The sequence below is a fragment of the Annulohypoxylon maeteangense genome (genome assembly GCF_022496945.1).
Source record: "Annulohypoxylon maeteangense strain CBS 123835 unplaced genomic scaffold GGS22scaffold_37, whole genome shotgun sequence".
In the NCBI taxonomy this organism is placed as follows: domain Eukaryota; kingdom Fungi; phylum Ascomycota; class Sordariomycetes; order Xylariales; family Hypoxylaceae; genus Annulohypoxylon; species Annulohypoxylon maeteangense.
The window spans coordinates 45-20,624 of record NW_025953284.1 but is presented as its reverse complement, the minus strand read 5'-3'; the positions used below and the strand labels follow the sequence as shown (position 1 = coordinate 20,624).

Below are 20,580 nucleotides of genomic sequence, written 5' to 3'. Positions count from 1 at the left end.
CTGCATATTCTACATTCTACAGTACATACATGCTCGACCGACACCATTATCCAGGCACCTAGGAACAACAGAAGGCACAGCTACACGGTTCTAATATCCTACGATACGATGCGCCAAAGTCGGTAACGTCTTACTCGCCAATGGACTGCATGCGCAACATCAAGATTGAGCAGCAGCACGAACCATGTTTTCTACAATCACCACTGCTCCGGCTAAGCAGTCCGTCAGCGAGACAATAACCGTCCTCAGCGGCCGTCTCAGCTCTGCCACTCTTCTTGAAGACCGCCGTGCTGCCATACTCGGCTTACGAAGCTTTGCCAAAGAATATCCTGCTTCAGTCGCCTCAGGTGCTTTAAGGAGTCTAATAGGAAGCTTGTCAAAAGATGGCGAAGATGTCGACACCGTCAAGGTTGTCCTCGAGACACTCTTGATGCTCTTCAGTCCTAATCAGGATAGCCCTGAAGCTTCCGAAGAGATTGCTCTTTGGTTAGCTGACGAGTTTACTCAGCGACAAGAGAACATAACACTACTCTTAGACTTTCTCGAGACTAACGATTTCTACTCTCGATTATATTCCCTGCAACTTCTCCTCGCAATCCTCTCTGCTCGCACCGAAAGAACCGAAGTATGCGTCTTCACCGCTCCTCTTGGTATCTCCAGGCTCGTTGCAGCCCTTGACGACCGAAGAGAGGCTGTTCGTAACGAAGCTTTAACCCTCCTCACCTACCTAACTCCCTCTTCTCCCGATATTCAAAAGCTCGTAGCTTTCTCGAATGTGTTTGGACGTGTCTTTGAAATAGTAGAAGCTGAAGGGTCACTATCCGAGGGCGATAGAATAGTCGAGGATTGCCTAATTCTTCTCGCTAACCTTTTACGCTTGAACCCCTCGAATCAGAGCCTATTCCGTGAAGAGGGTTACATTCCTCAACTTGCAAAGCTATTAGAGAGTACGTACAAAACTGGACAAGGAGTGGAGGAAGACGTTGCCCACTGGGCACAGGAACAGCGTAACAGGAATATATACGCTCTGCTTGCGGTTATTCGACTTTTTCTTGTTTCCGGTGCCGTCGGTACATTGCAAAACCAGGCTGCTTTTTGGCAACATGGCGTCCTCTACCATGCCCTGCAGCTTGCATTTAGTCATGACGCAGAGCTGTCCATCAAAGCAGAGGTTCGAACTCCTCCCCATTTTAAACATGGTGCATTATTTGTTTACATGTGACGTAGGCTATGACGACCTGTGCGGATATTATCAGAGGTAATCCCAAGTTACAAGAGAATTTTGCGCAACTACAAGTTCCTTCAGTCCTAGAGACAGCCCCCCCGACCAATGGGCAGGCAGGCAAATCCAATAGCATACCGGCCGTCTATGTAATCGATGGCCTCTTAGATCTAGCACTGAGCGTGCCTACGACCCAAGCATTCGACTTGCGGCTAGCTGCGTGCCAGTGTATCAAGGCGTATTTCTATAATCACCCCGATGTTCGCCTCCATTTTCTACGACGGGCCATCGAGGGACACGCATCCGGCATGGACGAAACGGCCAACGTACTCACTACTCTACTTCGACCATCCAATGAACCGACCACGGTGGATCCATATCGTCATTGGTTTGCGGCCGTCATCACCTTCCATCTCATATTCGACAATGCTGAGGCAAAAGCTCTCGCCATGTCCGTGACAGAGGGTGATGCCGATAGCGGTGAAGAAGTTGTAACGAGCATTCAAACAATCACCGCCCATCTCGTCAGTGCGCTTGCTAGAGGAGACGATGATCGAATATCCGTGGGCTATTTAATGTTATTAATAGCGTGGCTTTTCGAAGATCTTGATGGGGTGAATGACTTCTTAGGAGAAGGCAGCAATATCCAAGCCCTTGCGCAAGAAGCCGTACGGCACAATTCAAGTAGTCCCATAGCCCAAGGCTTATGCGCAATGATCCTCGGAGTTGTTTATGAGTTCTCTACCAAAGACTCACCAATTCCTCGGAGCACGTTACACACTGTTCTCATGTCTCGAATGGGCCGAGAAAAGTACATCGACACTCTTAATAAGTTACGAAGTCATCCATTCATGAGAAACTTTGAGGTTATCCCACAGAAACTTGACAATACGGGTAATCTGCCCGACGTTTATTTTGATGCGACTTTCGTGGATTTCTTCAAGGACAATTATAGTCGTATGATAAGGGCTATTGATCGCGACCCTGGCATGGAGATTTCGGTGGTAACCAATGGTATCCAAAAGGGGATATCTCGCGAAATGGTGGACTCGTTACGCGCGCAAGTCGACGAAAAGGAGCGAACCTTACAAGCCACGCTCGTTGATATAGCTTCGCTCAACGGAAAACTCGGGCAAGAACAAGCAGATCATCGTCGGACCAAGGAATCTACCGACGCAGAATTGGCGCGAATAAAGAGTGTCAACGAAGCTATGCAACAGCACCACAATGACGAGATTAAGTAGGTGCCCAAGATCCTATATTACACTAATATGGCCTCGCTAATAAGCGCAGAAAAATAGAGGCCGAGCAACGGACCAAGGATGAAACTTATCAAAAGCAAATGGAAAGTCTTAAAAAGGAAGCAGTCAAAGCTGCAGAGGCTATTCATGCTGATTATCGTGACAAGCAAGCGGAATTGCAAAGGCAGCTCGATTATGTCCGTAAAACTTCAGAGGCGGAGGCCGCACGTATTCAACGACGATCTGAAGCAGAGATGGCGGACCTCCGCGCTACAATTAGCCGTCTCGAGGTTGATATCATGAAGGTGTTTTTGGTTCTACACCCTGTTCGCTGCATAAGCTAACATCACTTAGGCAAGTAAGGCGAAGGCCGAGGAATTACATGCCGCCAAGGAAGAATATGCCGTCAAGCTATCAGCTGAGCAGTCAAAGACGAAAACAGCTGAGGAGCGATGTTCAAAGCTTGAGAAGGAATTAGCACAGAAAGATAAGCAAATATCACAAAAGGCTGAAGAATTGGAAGAGGTAATCCTAACATCGTCCCAAATACGAAAAGTGGTATTCTTCTAACTTAGCAACAGTCTCGTGCACAATTGGATGAAAAGGAAGAGCAAAAATCAGCTACTCAAACGGAACTCGATGATCTTCTAATGGTCTTCGGTGACATAGAAGAGAAGGTTGAGAAATATAAGGTACCTCACCATTTTATGATATGATTTGCCATACACAACTTTAGAAATACTAAACGAATTACCCTTAGAAACGACTCATTGATCTAGGCGAAACCGTATCAGATGGAGAAGACGAAAATGAGGACGATGATGACGAAGACGAAAACGAAGACGACGACGACGACGACGACGTTGATTAGATAACCTAACCTAGGTACCTATTTACCTAAAGAACCATCATCATACAGACAGACCCGGATAGGACCAGTTCATAGTTGATCTCGGTCTAACTTATGAGAAGACATAAGTCGAGACAAACCCGATGACAAAATGTTAAAATGTCTATATTTGATCTAACCTTTAGTACCTCTTAAATGCCTAGTATGGGTAAGAAGCGGTTATATACAAGTAGCGCGAACTATATTATTGATATATGATATGTATTTATCCGAGCCGCTATTATATTTCGATATTTTTCCACAATTATAAGAAATTCTTAAGAGATTCGTGATATTAAAAGGGAATCAACTATATCAACTATATCAACATATAGTTGGCACTTGTCAAACAACTGATCATACACAAGAACCCGAACAACCTTGAAATATAGCTCAGTTTGCTTACATATATACAAGACTGTCGCAGGATTGGTTGAATCTTGATACGACGCATAAATAAAACCAGCATATAAACACTTCTCAATCCTCTCCGCTCGCCTCTCGCCTCTCGCCTCTCACCTCTCACCTCTCACTTCTCACTTCTCGTTTTGATCCCCTCAAATCATCTCCTCCACGCACGTATACAGATTCATTTATAATGAGTTCCGCGCCAAGCAGAGCGGATCGCCATCCACCTCCGAGCGAATCAGACGATTCGGACTCGAGAGATGAGGAGGGTTGGAGCGACGCCGAAGAAGACGAAGAGGAGACCCAAGAGGTCATCTCCTTACTCGATGATCGGGTATTCCCCGATGTCATATCTATGCTTGCGCACTGCAAGGACAAGCACGGCTTTGACTTCTTAGGCATCCGCCAGCGACTACAGCTAGATTTCTACGGATGTATTAAGCTGGTTAATTTTAGTAAGCCGTTCTATTTCCGTTTTCTTAATTTTCATATTCACCATTTGTACTTAACAATCCATCTTAAATTAAAATGAGAACATATTGGATGCTACTCATTCTCAACATGCTTTTTACATATCACCCATGTACTAACCCGTGAGTAGTTCGCCAACGAGTGCACGAGGGTCTCCCCGTAACGGAAGACATCACGTTGTCCGCCATCGACCAAGAGCAGTATCTAAAGCCTGTGCTAGATGACGATGCCGTCATCCTTGCTCTAGACGATTTGCCGGAACTTGCCCCGGTAGGTGCGACGGCGGCGCAGGGCGGCGACAACGCAGTCTTGGTCGACGACCTCCTGAAACGTAACAGCGATCTCCAAGGAGAACTGGAGCGTGTCAAGGCTCAATTTGACAGTTACCGCGTCGCCGTACAGCAGACTCTCGACGACCGATGGGGCGACGTCGACCAAGCGGAAGCCGAGTCCGCGGCTGCGGCGGCTAAGGCAAGCAGGGGTATTAAGAAGGTAGACGAATCTCAGTATTATTGGGACTCTTATGCTGGAACTGGTAAGTATCTTTCCGCTTCCCGTCCATCTATCACGCAAGGACGAACTAACCCCTACGAAAAGAAATCCACGAGACGATGCTCAAAGATATGGTGCGCACCGACGCGTACCGGGATTTTATCTACAACAACAAGCAGCTCTTCGCGGGAAAGACCGTTCTAGATATAGGATGCGGCACAGGAATTCTCAGTATGTTTTGCGCCAAGGCCGGCGCCTCTAAAGTCATCGCTGTAGACGCCAGCGCCATCATCACCAAGGCGCAAGAGAATATCTTCCACAACGGGCTCTCCTCGGTCATAACCTGTGTCCATGGCAAAATCGAGGAGGTATCCCTTCCCGTCGACGAAGTTGACATCATCGTCAGTGAGTGGATGGGATATTGCCTCCTCTTCGAAGCCATGCTACCGTCCGTCCTATACGCCCGGGACCGGTACCTAAAGCCCGATGGCCTACTCGTGCCATCCCACGCGAACATTTGGGTGGCTCCAGTGTCAGACCAGCAGTACGTCGCAGACAACGTAGATTTCTGGCGGGACGTGTACGGCTTTGATATGCGCGCTATGCAAGCGGGCATCTATGACGAAGGGCGCGTGCTCACCTGGCCGCTCACTCTCCCCCAATCCGCCGCCACCAAAGACGCCACCAAACCCCTCACTATCTTCTCCTCCCCCACCGACGCCACCACCATCCCTGGCACCCCCAACGCCTTCAAGCTCCTCGACCTCTACCACACGCAAACCGCCGACCTATCCTTCACACACCCATATAACCTCACCCTAACCCGCGACGTCGACGTCCTCGACGGCTTCCTCATCTGGTTCGACATATTCTTCTCGCCCACGCACCCCGACTCTGCCGTCGCCGTTCCCACCTCCGCTTCCGCAGCCGAATGGGCGTCCCTCGACCCGCAAAACCGAGTCGCTTTCTCAACGGGTCCGCACGCCACAGAAACGCACTGGAAGCAAGGGCTCCTCCTATGCAAGCCTTCGAAAGCCGCCGCTAGTCCAAGCGCGGAGGAGGGGGCGCTAAAGAAGGATTCCGAGATCAAGGGCGAAGTATCATTTTTCATCCCGGAGGACCACGCGCGAGGGTTATCCATTAAGGTGACTTGGAACGGGAACAAGGGTCAGACTTGGACTTTGCGATGAACGATTGATGAGATGGGGACACAAAAGGGGGGGGGTTAGGTAGATAGGTTAGGTGTGCTATTGGAAAAGGTACTTCGTGGCTACCAAGGTTCGGGGCTTTACAACGTAAGTGAGCATTAGATTTATGACTGAAAATTTCAACAAACGCGTTACTTTAAGACACACTAGAACATCAGATTCATACATACACCATGCCAACTTCGATCAAATCATATCACAATGCATAAAAAAAGCGAAGAATTGGTCATAAAAATATACAGTTTATAACTTAGGTAAGCGTATGTAGGATGCTCCGATCATCTTGACAACAACCCTGGAACTCAAGTCTTGACTAAACTTCATGTAGGCCCTCACTTTATTCCATGCCAGCATATCTATTCGTGATGGTGCCAGAGCACTTCCGACACCATCTTAGTAGCACCGTGCATCTAGCTTACGGTGATGAGTTGAGTTTTCTTCTTTCTAACACCTCTAATCGAAGATCCATAATCTATAAATCAAATGGCTGTCATGAGGAAAGGAATGAATCATTAAGCCAGGGAGAATCCATGTCTCTATCGCTGCTGGTAGGGGTTACTTGGTGATCGCGTCTGGTGGGCACCAGATGGTCGGCCGCTAGCCGAGGATCCGGCCGACTGGATATTTCGGAGAGACGCCTGTGGGTGTAGCGAGTTTCCTTGGGTAGTGGTACTATACGGATGCGGTCCGCCGACCTGTGCCTCTTCATCGAAGGGGCCCATATGCTGCGTTACTTGGAAACCTGGAGTGTGCTCGCCTACTGGTTGTGGGGGCAAGGTCTCGCCTGCTCTGCGACGACCGCTGCGCTGGCTTTCCCGCTTATGGAGGTCCAGACGCAAGGAATCTATATCATTCGAACGCTGTCGTTCCATAGACGACTCGTCGCGCGAGTTCCTCGGGGAGTCATCGCGATTATAGCCCCATTCATCGGCAGCCGCCTTTGCGGGATTGAGGGAATTGAAGCCCTGAGCAGCTTTCGCCTCACGTTCCTCGGGAACACCGGTTTTATTGGAGGTCGAAGGGTTCCTGGCTGGCGCCGAGGATGTAGGTACCATTCTCTTTCCTTCCTTTTCCTTGCTGGCATTGTCTCGAGCCGCAGAAGCATCCGAGTCCGTTACGGTAACAGAGTAAGACGGATTTGCGGGTCCGCCTAGCGGTTCGCCGCCGCCACCAGGTGCATAGATTGGTACTCGCTTCAAAGCAAGCGTAAGCGCGCACATGAACTTGGAGCGTCGAGTAGCGCGGATAGCCTCATTATGCCAATTCGACTTGTGCTTGATAGCAATTTTCAGCTGAAGCTTGTCAAGGTCGCCAACGCCTGCCACTCCGATGACAAGGTCCGGCTGGAAGTCTCGCGCGTTCTCCGGTGCGCGTACAAATTTCTCCATTTCAATCCGCAGAAGCTCAATGTCTTCAAAAGAGGTATCATACGAAACATTGACATCGATAACCTCCTTCATGGCTTTACTTCGGGTCACGTTCTCGATCCAGAGATTGTTCAGGACGATATTGGGCACCTGGACGACCTGCATCTTGTCGATACGGTTGAAGACAGTGTAAAGCAGGGAAATCTTCTCAACAACCAACTGCTCTTTCTCTGAGCCTGCAATGTCGACTCTGTCTCCCACGTCGTAAGGGTGCTTGACGAATAGGAAGATGCAGGAACCCAAAAATTCTTGAGTGGTGACGGCGAAAACGAAAGACAAAGAGAGCAAGGCCGTACCGGCCGTTGCGAGTGTGGTAATAAACGAACTCTGGAAGAATGCGACTGCAGAAATATGTAAGCAATTAAGCGATGAGATGAAGTTGCTGATAAGCACTTACGGAAGATGAAAATGACGATCAGAAGGACAATGAAGAGAAGGACCTGGTCGAACACAGCCAAAGCCTGGCTAATATCCTTCATGCTATTTCCTATAGCCTTCCTTTCTTTTCCAGTCTCAACCACCTTCCTGATCATCTCGTCAAGGCTGATATCGCCGTTCGAATCAGCATCAATGGCAGCAAAGCATTCCTCGGCTTCGTCACGGTGTCCAGGACCGAGAACCTCAATAATGTCATCCACAAATAGAGCCTCGTTGCCTTCCACGACGAATGACATCCAGATACGTTTCGCGAGAGCCTCTGAGGTTCTAGCTTTTTCGAGGGCTTCCACGACGATCGAGTGAGCCGAGTTCGGGTTGAAGACCTGCTTACCAGTGATCTCAGAAGCCAGGTTTCCAAATACAGACGTAACTTTGTCGCCGATGCGTCCCACACCCCCGATCAATTTCATGGGCGTGACTGCTCCGCCCTTCCTATTTCTTCTGCCTTTCTTCCCGCCGGCGAGCATGATCTCGATACTATCGTTGATAAGCTCATCCTCCTCGATAAATTCGGGGCAGTACATGGGAAATAACTGTCGAGAAGCGTCGTACATCAGCCCCAGCAGGAAAACTTCTCGTTTCGAATCCTTGATGCGATTGGCAAAGGACCGCTGATGGTACGTTACGCTAATAAGCTGAATGATGGTTTTTTCGATGAGGAAGACAGCCGAAGAAGCGAAGAAGGCACCCAGTATCCTTCTAATCGCAATAACCCAGCTAACATCGTTGAAATTCACGTTGATAAGGCCTGTGAATATAAAGAAGGTGGCCATGGCCCAAAAAAAGAGTGAGAGGGGAATCTCAAGAGCGCGGATGACAATGGCATATTTGCGGGTTCCAGCACTGACAACGCCGGTGAAAAACATGAAGATAGGTGGTAGAAGGTGAGCAACAACCTTGCCAACCCATAAGCTCAACCATGCGAGTTCGATCCAGAGAAAGAGGTAGAAAAGCTGAGGCCCAGGAGCGTAGACCGCAACGGGCTCGCTGTCGGCGTTCTGTCGCGGGCCATGACCAACGAGGATTCTATCCCTATTTCCCGTCGCTGGGATGACGATCAGAGGAACAGCAAGAAGAAGTGCAACTGGGACGATATACACGAGGTATCTAGTGACGACAGAGGCGTGGATGATCTTGTTGTAGAGCTTTCCCATAGCATTGAGAGATGCCTCATCGGAAGTTAGGTTGTCGTTCTCCGCAGAAGGACTGTTCTTCTTAGCTTGTCTTCGACCACGATGGAAGAAGCCATGCTTCTCATTTTCTTCGGCGTTCTTCGATTCCATGCTGAAGCCAGTAGCAGTGCCTTGGTTAGGTTTTCTAGCGCCGGTTGAGCTGGCATTGCTCCGGACTTGAGTTAAGGGGATGTCGTTGTCCATATCAGGTCTTGAAGTACCCAGTTGCACAAACCCCTTAGGAGAACGGATCGACATTACGGTGGGGGAGATATGTAGGTGCAGTAGTGACTAACGTAATCCAGCCGCCCAGATGTGACCCGACAATGCGGCTTGAATGGTTCTCTTTTTTTTCCCTTCTGTTTTCTTAAAATGGGGAAATCTGGATATACAAGTGAATGAAATATATACCACAAGATTTTCTTCCCTTGGGATGGCACCAGGCGATCGATTGGAAGGGTAACGAAGGCGGTGCCGTTTAAAAAAAGACCGACAGGGAGAGAGAAAAAAGGTGGGAGTTAACGGTAGGCGTTTAGGATACGGAGTAATGGATTTGTGGGAGAGAATAGAGGTTAGACAAAACGAAAGACTGATGGTCAACTGACTAATAAAGGAGAATAGATCCAAAGCATATGGTATGCTTGTAGGGACCAAGGAATCTTCAAAGACGATGACCCGAAAAAAAGAGGGAGGTGGGAGGAGATAGAAAAAAAAGAAGAGAAAGATCGTGAATCGAGGTAGGATGATACATACTACACTACATGCAGGGGTCTAAGCATGTACTATGTAGTACAAGATTTAGCACAAGCAGACTCCAAGATGTGGAGGATTGACGCGTTGGAAGGTCCGCCATGGTTTTTTTTCTCTTTCAAGGGGTCCACATTAAAATCGATCTAAAAAGAACTGGAGACAAATTGGGGACAGGATCCATGTATCATGCCGCGTTCAACCAGTATGGAAAGAGCTAAGGTGGCTGCCAGACTATTATCCCCGAGGGCTGTACCTGGCTGCACCTGCCTGCTGGGTAAATTTCAAGATATCTCCCCAGACATCTAAACCCCTATCTCGTCATATCTCATCACCTTGATCACATGAAATGTTAACAATATATTTTCATCGTTTCAGTTTGTCCTATCAATCCTATGCAATCATTTCGTCTACTCGAATCTATTCAAACCAGATAGAATAATAGCATAATATCTACCTTCCACTCTAGGAATCCTTAAATAAGTTCCTACATATTAAGTAGTACAATGAGACGCGCCGTTGACGTTATTCAGGGGTGGCGATCTAGACGTTTCAGCAGAATTGAATGCCAATTCCGAGAGGTTCTTTGTGGTTGGCCAATCGCTATGAAGTATTAACCCCTAGTATAGATCTAACTGGAGTGACTGAGTCAGGGGATTTCGTATGCGAAAGAGAAGAAAATTCTGGTAGAGATTGCCGCTATTCCGGTTAAGTCAATGAAAATATCAGGTTAGTCTCCATTAAGTAACACTCTTTTCGTATTATCAAGGGGGATTAAGCATTGAACTCTCCGGGGTTCGTTTGTTAAATCGGCTAATAATAGGCTAGCTTTCCAACCGCGTCATTGTCATTGTTTCAGAAAATAGATTCATCCGTTTGCTCTTTGTTAGCAACTTAGCATTTTGTAGGCTGCAGCTACTAGATAAGAAATTAAGAAGGCTCAGCTCAAATGTCGACAAACATGACGAAAATATCGGACAACTTATTGTCCTAGGGCTTTTTTCCCGTTTTTTTTGGCTTTTTTTTTTTTCTCCACGGCCGAGTACTCGAGATCTTGGTTACCATTCCGTCCCGTTCTTGAGATTCCCTTGGGCAGATCAGTTCACGATACAACATGCATGTGATTGGCAATTTATGAACTTACCAAGTACATATTACTAAAAACATATTATGAAAAACGCACTATAAATGCTCTCATAATGTAAACGTAATCTGTCTCTCTACATCGCAGCCTCGGAAGGAAATAATATTGGTTCTTAATTGCGATGAGTCGCAAAATTATCAACTTAGAAGGGCGGTGATGATGCAGATCTCAGCTCCAGTCATCCAGTTGAATAGCAAGAATGGCTTGGATTGGGCTGGGCTGGCTGGTCGATCAATGTCGCCATGAACCACTATCGGTATAATGCATAACAGAATCAAGCTTTACTCGCATACTCGACAATCTGGCGTGTTCTTGTGCGCGGAGAAGATAATAAAAAGGCAGTTCGTTATGAAAATCATTATAAAGAGGAATCCACTTATACACTTCAAAGGCTGACAAGTGCCGTCAGCCCGAATTCCAAAACGCGCCGGGGCAAGCCACATTTGCTGATCGTCATCACATCGTCTCGCCCGAGTCTGTTTTAGCGACGAGACTAATCCTAGATCGTTAGCTTTAGCTATAACGATAGCGCCGGTCCACGAATTTCTCGGGTTCAAAAGTTTATCACACGAGCCGGTTTTCACATCGTGATAGCCTCTAGTTTACCTAGTAGGCCCCGTACTAAGGTCATTCTAACAAGACACTCGGGAATTATTTAGTAAGTACCTAGTAATTGTTAATGACAAAACTCCTCACTGAGAGCATTCTAAAGGAGTATAACATGAGAGCCTTAGGTCTTGAACGTGCTCGGAATACCATCGAAACATTAAATGAGATCTTTATCTTCGGAGGCGGGGTGTTTATGAGTACCGATACCATGCCAAGAAGAACGACGGATAGCGGCAGCTTCTCTCTCGGCCTGAGAAAAAACAGTGATGGCGTCGGCCCCGGTTGTTATAGCACTAACTTGCGCTTCCGGCGTTATGACGTATTCCTTAGAATCAACTGTAGCCCCCGTATCAGTGGCGTCCGCTGAATAATCTTCCACTACAATACTCGGCGAGCCAGAAACAGTCTCGTCACTGTCAGGTCCGTCGAAATGATAAAGCGGTTCGAGGGCAGCGCCAGCCTTTCGTAGGACGTAGCGCCTAAACCACCATGGCACTACCTTAGTGGAGTTGTACTTGATGAATACGCTTGTAGGTACGGCAAATATGTAATCAAGCTCTTCGAGAGTGCGCTGCTTCGTCTCCGGCATCCACAGGAAGATCATGACGAATGCCGTGACGTTGAATCCCGCGTAGAGGCAGAATGCACCCTGAACAAGCGCCCAATGTTAGAGCGCTATCTCTATGCTTGTGCATATAGTAATTTTTCAGCTTCTGGGGGAGACTTTGCATTAGACTTACAAGAACGCCTGTCGCTGCAAGGATTTTTGGGAATGTGATTGACAGTACAGCAGCCCAGAAGAGGCAAGTCGCTACAGCCCACGACATCCCAACCTCGCGGTGCGAGAGTGGAAAGACTTCAGCACTATACGTATAGGGCACGGGACCCTCGCCGGGCGAATAAAATATGGCGAAGATGTAGACGAATAGCGCTACCAGACCCACGCGAGCCCCGTCGCCCTTGGGGATCAGCGTGCAAAGACCGGCAGCTAGTAAGGACCAAGCCATGTTGGGAAAGGTAAACAGGAGCAGCGAACGACGGCCGAATGTGTCGATAGTCCAAATAGCTGGCCACGCAAAGACGAAGTTGACCAGGCCAAATCCCCACGACGCAAGGAGCGCATTGAAGTCGGAAGTTCCCGCTTCTTTGAACACAGTAGAAGAGTATAATGCTATGAGATTGATGCCTATCGCAAATCTGTTAACTCACACGCCCTTCTCAATTCATATCCGCCCAAGCTAGCTTACCGCACATCTGTTGACCCACCATGACTACGAAAGACGCCAGTGTTGCTCTCCTGACACGAGGGATCGTGAAGAGCTGAATGAGTCGTTTGGCGTATGTAGAATCACCAATGGCTTCATCTTCAATCTCCACTTGGGCTTGGATGGCGTAAAGATCACGAGCAGCTTGTATGGGGTTGTTGCGGAGTCTCAAAAGCGACTCCATCGCATCTCGATATCGTCCTTTCTTGATATACTATCTCGGCGACTCCGGGCAAAATAAGATGAGAAGTATAAGAGGAACCGCTGGAATGAAGGCCGAACCAACCTGGACTATTGTAGGGTGGGCTCATTAACCATGCAAAGTTAGAACTAGTCGATATGGGATGGCACATACGTCTCCAGGAAATTCTACCAACTTGGCCAACCGCTATATTGGCAGAGCACCCGAGGAGGATACCAAATGCCGTCCATAATTGCCAGGACATTACCAGAGCGCCGCGGATAGACGCCGGGCTGTTCTCGGCGGCGAAGATGGGTACGGTCGAGGCTTTGATGCCCATACCGACGCCGAGTAGTATTCTAGTAACCAAGAGCTGTTGCCAGTTCTGGGTTAAAGCTCCGCCGATAGGGGTGAGCAAGCAGAATATCGCGGAAATGAAGATAGTTCCTATCACGGATTAAGTCGTCCACCTCTCTAGAATGAGATACTACCGAGAGGGGGGACAGAGGAGAGGACGAAAGATGATAGAAGATTCACGCACCTCGTCGGCCAAAGTAACAATTCAATGGATCTGAAAGCCAGCATCCGATAAGAGCTGATCCGATGTAAGGAGCCGAGTTGATGAGGCCTACCAAGAAGACATCATGGTCAGTCTCTCCTCCAATACCAAATTGGGCCGGGAATGATAAGTTAGCCCCGTTGCTACCCTCTTGATCCCATCCTTGAACAGCTGCCCCAATGGAGCAAGTGATGATTGTCAAGTAAAGAAGCCGAGGGACCCTCCACTTGTGCTCTACTTCGTTTCTCAGAGCAACTAGTTCTTCTTTATCAAGTGCTTCTGACCCCTGGATATCCTCAAAAGCGGTGGGACTCTGGGCAACAAGTGCGCCTTTGCGCATGAGCGGGACGTATTCATCTAAACCGTGCCATTCGGAAAATCTAGTTGCCTGGTCCAGGAGACTTTCACGAGGGATACCGGCCAAGGGGTTCGTAATTCTGGTACCGCCGAGTCGGTCAGTTTATGATAACAGTAGGTACTAGAAGAAGGATATTCAGACTTGGCACTCGGATTATTGTTAAGATTGACTCGTGTCTTCGTATCGCGACGACCTTTTTCTGTGGAGCAATCATAACGGTACGCCGAAGATTTGCGGCTACACAACTCATTAGCAGGAAATATGCCATTATAGGCATGGTTCCGTATGATGCTTACGGCGGTGTTGATTCGGCTTCCTCTGACATGTTGAAGGTAAGTTTAGGGGTAATGTCATTACATACCACGATGTATAATCTGTTATTTGTATTGTAAAAATATAGGTAGAGTGTAATTGGAATTAGAGTATGAGACACGAGGTTATAGGGATGTTAAAGATGTAAGAAGATGAATACCTGGGTAAATTAAAATTTAAATGACAACAATGAAGAGCAGTCTGTTGATATTAGTTTTTACGAATCGTTCAATGATGTACCTAAGAACTATTGTCTAACTAACATTGGAAAGCACAATACTAGATGGCCTGTCCTCTACATTATGAAACACTAGTCTAAACATCTCAGCATTCATATCCCTTAAGTGAACACTGACACAGTTATAGAGTTCAGTTCAATTTGCAAGACCATCCCGCGTGGTTACTACAAGTACATGTAAGTATGAAGGAAATGGATGTTTACAAAGACACCTGCCTGTCTGTAGGAATATCATTGTAAATTTGACGTAAATTTTCGAGTCTAATGGTTGATACCATTGTACCTACTATGTAGGTAATTTAATCCAGTGGCTAAATACTTAACTAGGCAACTCTCGATAGCTCCATATATCATAACCTTTAACGATACTATAAGAGTCAATATCATGTTAAAAGTACCTAACCACTGTTTAGATTAGTTGTTCAGCCCAAAAGGTGTGCATGTGACTAAGTAGACCAGTAATGGTTCCAGATATGATGTGATTGACAACAATATAACCTAGTAGCTCTACAACGTATTGCTAACCAAACACCACCTTTGTATCGAAGAACTTGTATCATCGGCCATTAAAAACAAATCAATGTATGGAGTAGATGGAAATTTACCCAATTGGTAGATTTAACACAGGGTGGATGAATTTTATAGTAACGATGACAGTTCAGACATGGGGCACGTACGGCACAGGCACAGGTGGATAACCCCTATTATTGTGCTGTCAGTCGATGCCAACATTGGCAGACTGGGGGCATACCAAATTTTCAAGAACTACCAGCAAATTATCTTGAAAATAACCTCGTCTTGATTGTCATTTGATGGGAACCTATCTAAGCTTTAGCCCCTATCCCCTCTTTGGGGGTAAGCCAAGATTCACAAAGACCAACTGCATGTAGTGCTTGCTTGGCCCTTCGCTCAGTATCAAAGATTTATACGTAACTAGGTAGGTAGGTAGGCATAATGTAATCCCTATTTATAGGATGTGCTTGGGTTTAAATTTTATTTTTGTTTTCTCTTTTTATTTTTGTCTTTTTAGAGATCGATTCTGCATTGTCGGCTGCCGCTGTCATTTATCACTCACCAATATGCCCTCAAATACATATGACTTTATCGTTATAGGAGGTGGTACGGCTGGTCTGGTAGTTGCAACTCGTCTCTCTGAGGAACCAAGTCAGCGCGTTCTCGTCTTAGAGGCCGGTTCGGACCTCAGCTCGGATCATCGAATCAAGACTCCAGCTTCCTGGACATCGCTACAGGGAACTGAGGCAGACTGGGGTTTCAAGACTGAGGCACAGGTATGTATATATCAGTCTTCTGCATATCATAACACTATTCGTCGTGGTACTCTTTACTGAAATTTATCGAAGACACTCCTCAACGGAAGATCTATCGGGGTTAGCCAAGGCAAGGTCCTTGGAGGCTCCAGCTCCATCAATGCCCAGGTGTTCGTCCCATGCAACCCATCTGTGATTGATCATTGGGGATCGTCCCTCGGAAATAGCGGTTGGAGTTGGGAGACTCTTCGTCCGTATTACGCTAAAGCTTATACTTCTCCTCCAGTCGATAGCTCCTTGACAGAGACGCTCGGTATTGATGGATGGTCAGATCATAGTAGTACACATGGTCCTCTTCCAACCTCGTTCCCCGGAAACCCATTTCACCCCATCAGGAAGGCCTGGGCAGACACGTTTCGAGCCAATGGCTACTATAATGCACAGGATCCCTTTATTAATGGATCTTTGGGAAGCTTTTCTTGCCTTGCGACCGTCGACCCAGTCACAAAAGAGAGAACCAACGCCGCTTCGGCATATTACCATCCAAATAAAACGAGAAAGAACTTAGTTGTTCTCACAAATTCTACTGCCGAGAAAATCCTTCTCGATAGCGAAAGCCATGACAGCGAGAAGCCCGCTGCAGCTACTGGGGTTCTCTATAGATACAACGGCGAGTACCGGCAAGCTACCTGTAACAAGGAGGTCATTATTGCCGCAGGTGCCCTTCAATCACCTAAGATATTAGAGCTCTCTGGGATCGGGAATGCGAATGTCTTGGAAAAGCACGGCATAGACCCTATCATTAACCTTCCAGGAGTCGGAGAGAACCTTTATGATCATTTGATTGACACAATCAGTTATTTGGCGGTAGATGAACTGGAAACGCTCGATCCTCTCATCTCAGACCCATCCGTACGTGAACAAGCCGCAAAGGACTTCGCGGAGCGTCGGACTGGTCTGCTTAGTTCGATGGGAGTATATACATACGCCTATCTCCCTATAATGGAACATCTCTCCAGTGAAGGCCGAGAGCGGCTAACCAAATTGCTTTTCGACAATTGTCCTGCTTCAGGAAAGGAACCTGACCAGGTCAGAGCTCGGGCGTACTATCAAGTGGCGAAGGCAACCCTTCTTGACCCCAAGCAGGCTTCCGGCACGTATCTCTCGTTCCTTGGACCATGGGGTGGCCCAATTGAAGGAAATAGTCGGACTTTAACTCTTGGCGCCATGCTTTCTCAGCCGCTCTCTCGTGGTAGTGTCCATATCAGTTCTAAAGATACTTCGGCTGCTCCCATCGTCAACCCTAATTATCTATCGAATCCGCTCGACCTGGATTTATACGCTGAGCATATGCTCTACATTGAAACCATTGCACGCTCGCACCCTCTAACTGATTTAATTAAACACCCCATCACCCACCAGGATCCGTCTTCAACCCTCACCGATCTGGGAACGGCAAGAAAGTGGATCCAGAAGAGTGCGGCGTCCATGTGGCACCTAGGAGGTAGTTGTGCAAGTATGTGTCTGACCTAATCGTTAATTATGCTGTTCCCTTGATGATTGGTATCCGCTAACCCGTTGCGTCAAAGTGTTACCGAAAAATATGAACGGGGTCGTAGATAGCACGCTCAAAGTCTACGGTACCCGGAACCTCCGTATCGTAGATTCGAGCGCAATCCCCCTAATCAGCACTGCCAATCTACAGTCTACTGTGTACGCATTTGCCGAGAGGGCAGCTGACCTAATTAAGGAAACATGGAGTTTGACATGAGCCGGTTCTGGCCGTTAACCTATCATTTGGAGGTGTCGAATTGGATTTTTGATCAAGAATCTGGTCTAAACATCAGGTTGGCGAACATGTTATATGACCCGCTTCGGAGATTGTAAACCCGTGGTGTAGGTACTATAGGCAATTCGAGAAGAATCCAATCTATCTCCAAGACAGTGTGCAAGTCAGTCAATACTCAGTCTACCAATGCTGTATACCTACCCTAGGTAGGTACCTAAGGTTCATGTAAGGCCTGGACCTTATAGTGATTCTTCTTCTATATTTTAGGGGCTGGGCGCTATCAGTTTAGGGCGCTTAGCACGAAGATAAATGTTATTATAAATAATACGAGGTACACCGTTATTATACGTTAATTCGTAAAACTTTTAGTTTAAAAAAACGAACTTTACTTTTATTAATGTAATAATAAAATATTATTTACCGTTTTAAAGTTTATTTTTTATTAAGTATATTTAAAACTTAATTAAAAAAAAATATTTTATATATTAATTTATTTTTATTATATTATAATTTAATATATATATATTAAATTTTATAATTATTATATATTATTATTTATATTTTTTTTTTATATTTATTATTTATATATAAATTATTATTAATAATTTAACGAATATATTATTATAAATATTAATACGTATTAAAAATAACGTTAAAATAATAAAACATTAAAAAAACGAATAAACGATAATTTTTATTTATTTATATTAAAACTTTTTATACCGTTACGTTTTATCGTGGTAATTAATTTTTAATATACGATATTATTAATATTTAATATATTTTTTATAATTAATTTATATTAACGTAAAAAAATTAAATTATTTAACGTTATATTTTTTTTAAAATTAATTATAATAATTAAAAAAAAACCCGTTATAAACGATATTAAGTTTTTATTATAAAATATTATTAATAAATAATACGTTAAAATTAAAAAAAAATTAAAATATAAAAAAAAATTATTACGAAATTTATAATTACTTTTAATAATTTTATACGTTTTTTTAAAAAAAATAATTAAACCGGTTATCGAAAAATCGCTTACGAATACGTAAAAACTTTAAAATAATATTTAAATGTTTTAATTTACGTAAATTTTAAAAAAAATTTTATAATATTATTAAAATTTATAAATATTTAAATTAAAATAAAAATAATAAAACCCGAATTTTATTCGATCGATTTAATATTATACGTAAATATAATTAAATAAAATATTAAAATACTTTATAAATTAATTATAAAAACTTTAATAATAACGTTTTTAATAATTTTTAATAAAGTTTTAATAATTTTAAAAAACGCGAAAATTTTTTTAATTTAAAAATTAAATACTTATATATTAATTCGATTTTTTAAAAATTAATTAAAAACTTAATTATTTTTATACGTTATTAAAATAATTTTAACGAAAATTTTAAAACTTCCGGTAAAAATTATTAAAAATATTTAATTTATAAATATAAAATAAATTATACGAATAATAAACTTAAATATTAAAAACTTACTTTTAAAAAAAAAAAAAAACTATAATAAAAAATATTTTACACGTTATAATAATAAAAATATTTAAAAAATAATTAATATATATAATATTTAAAATATTTATTAATATTATAAATTTTATTATTAAAAACTTTATAAATATTATTAAAAAAATAATTACGAAAAAAATGAAAATTTAAATAAACTTTATTTTAATTAACGTATATATTTCGAAAAATAAAATAAATTTTATTATTAACGAAATTATTTAAGTTATAATTTTTAAAGAAAAAATTAAACGTTTTAAACTTTTTTTTATTAATAATTTCTTTAAAAAAATTAAAAAATAAACTTATATTACCCGTTATAACTTAAAATATTAAAAATATTACATAATAAAATATTATAATAAAAAACTTTTTTATAAAAATTATAACGAACGTTTAAATAAATATAAATTAATAATATAAAATATTTACGAATAATTATTTTAATGCGTTAATTATTATAATTTTTACCCGGTAAATTATAACGATTATTTATATAAATTTCGATAAATAAACGGTTAAATTATTTTTTTAAATTAAATAAAATTAAAAATTATTAAAAAAATTAATAATTAAAAATATATAACGAAAAATTTCCTTATAAAAATAATTAAATATCGTAATGGGAAAAAAAGGTTTTTAAAAATTATTTTTTTAATAAAAATATTTTTATAAATAAAATATTTTAATTTACCGTAAATACTTTTTTATATAAATTTAATAAAAAAGTATATTAATGGAATAATTTATCCTTTAAAATTATTTTTCCACCGTATAATATTTTTAAAATAATTTTATTTTTCTTAAATTATTAAAAAAATCATTTTTTTTTATTAAATTATAATAATGAATCGTAATTATTTTATTAAATAATAATAAAAATATTTTTTAAATTAAAATTAAATTAATAAATAAAAAAAAAATATTTTTTAAATTATAATTATTTTAAATTACTTTTTAAATAACTTTATTTTTATTAAAATATTATAAAAATTATTCTTTTAATTATAATAAAATTAATAAATAATAAAAAATTATTCTTTAATTTATAATTAATTAAATTAAATTAATTAATTTAATTTATTTATTTTAATATATATTTATTTAATTTATTTAATTTATTTAATTTATTTAACTTATTTAACTTATTTAATTTATTCGATTTATTTAATTTATTTAATTTATTTAATTAATTTAATTAATTTATTTAATTTAATTAATTAATTCGATTAATTTAATTAATTTAATTAATTTAATTTATTCGATTTATTTAAAATTTTATATTTAATTTTTTTACTTTTATTTTAACGATATTTTATAAATAAATACCCATTTTAATATTAATTTAATAAAATATATAATAAAATATTTACCGTTTTCGTTATTTTTTTTTTATTTCTTACTTTTTATTTATTTATTTACTTATTTTCCTTTATTAATTTTTTTATTTTTTCATTTTTACATTTTTTTTCTTTATTTTTATATTTTTTTATTTTTTAATTTTTTAATTATATAATTTATTTATTTATTTATTTATTTATTTATATATATATATATACGTATTTATTTATTTATTTATTTATTTATTTATTTATTTATTTATTTAT

At 42.0% G+C, this 20,580-nt stretch overlaps 5 protein-coding genes across 5 annotated transcripts; 3 read left to right on the top strand and 2 right to left on the bottom strand.

The window, feature by feature from the left end:
• Positions 1-2,746: 2,746 nt before the first annotated feature.
• Positions 2,747-3,372, top strand: GGS22DRAFT_176555 (uncharacterized protein; the record flags this gene model as incomplete). The annotated part of the gene is made up of 4 exons (XM_047963421.1): positions 2,747-2,768; positions 2,818-2,988; positions 3,045-3,155; positions 3,224-3,372. Coding segments are annotated over exons 1-4 (395 nt in total), but the record flags the coding sequence as incomplete, so codon positions are not given.
• Positions 3,373-3,950: 578 nt separating this feature from the next.
• Positions 3,951-5,913, top strand: GGS22DRAFT_193831 (S-adenosyl-L-methionine-dependent methyltransferase; the record flags this gene model as incomplete). Its single annotated transcript, XM_047965423.1, has 3 exons — positions 3,951-4,215; positions 4,362-4,766; positions 4,829-5,913. The coding sequence occupies 3 exons, from the start codon at positions 3,951-3,953 to the stop codon at positions 5,911-5,913; spliced, it is 1,755 nt and encodes a 584-aa protein (XP_047813683.1).
• A 554-nt stretch (positions 5,914-6,467) lies between these two features.
• GGS22DRAFT_182751 (Mechanosensitive ion channel-domain-containing protein) lies at positions 6,468-9,172 on the bottom strand (the record flags this gene model as incomplete). The annotated part of the gene is made up of 2 exons (XM_047964006.1): positions 6,468-7,699; positions 7,756-9,172. The coding sequence occupies 2 exons, from the start codon at positions 9,170-9,172 to the stop codon at positions 6,468-6,470; spliced, it is 2,649 nt and encodes an 882-aa protein (XP_047813682.1).
• A 2,453-nt stretch (positions 9,173-11,625) lies between these two features.
• On the bottom strand, positions 11,626-14,156 carry GGS22DRAFT_182750 (uncharacterized protein; the record flags this gene model as incomplete). The annotated part of the gene is made up of 8 exons (XM_047964005.1): positions 11,626-11,718; positions 11,806-12,117; positions 12,209-12,654; positions 12,716-12,938; positions 12,996-13,024; positions 13,089-13,361; positions 13,456-13,910; positions 14,128-14,156. The coding sequence occupies 8 exons, from the start codon at positions 14,154-14,156 to the stop codon at positions 11,626-11,628; spliced, it is 1,860 nt and encodes a 619-aa protein (XP_047813681.1).
• Positions 14,157-15,460: 1,304 nt separating this feature from the next.
• GGS22DRAFT_182749 (putative GMC oxidoreductase) lies at positions 15,461-17,420 on the top strand (the record flags this gene model as incomplete). The annotated part of the gene is made up of 3 exons (XM_047964004.1): positions 15,461-15,670; positions 15,743-17,165; positions 17,239-17,420. The coding sequence occupies 3 exons, from the start codon at positions 15,461-15,463 to the stop codon at positions 17,418-17,420; spliced, it is 1,815 nt and encodes a 604-aa protein (XP_047813680.1).
• Positions 17,421-20,580: the final 3,160 nt, after the last annotated feature.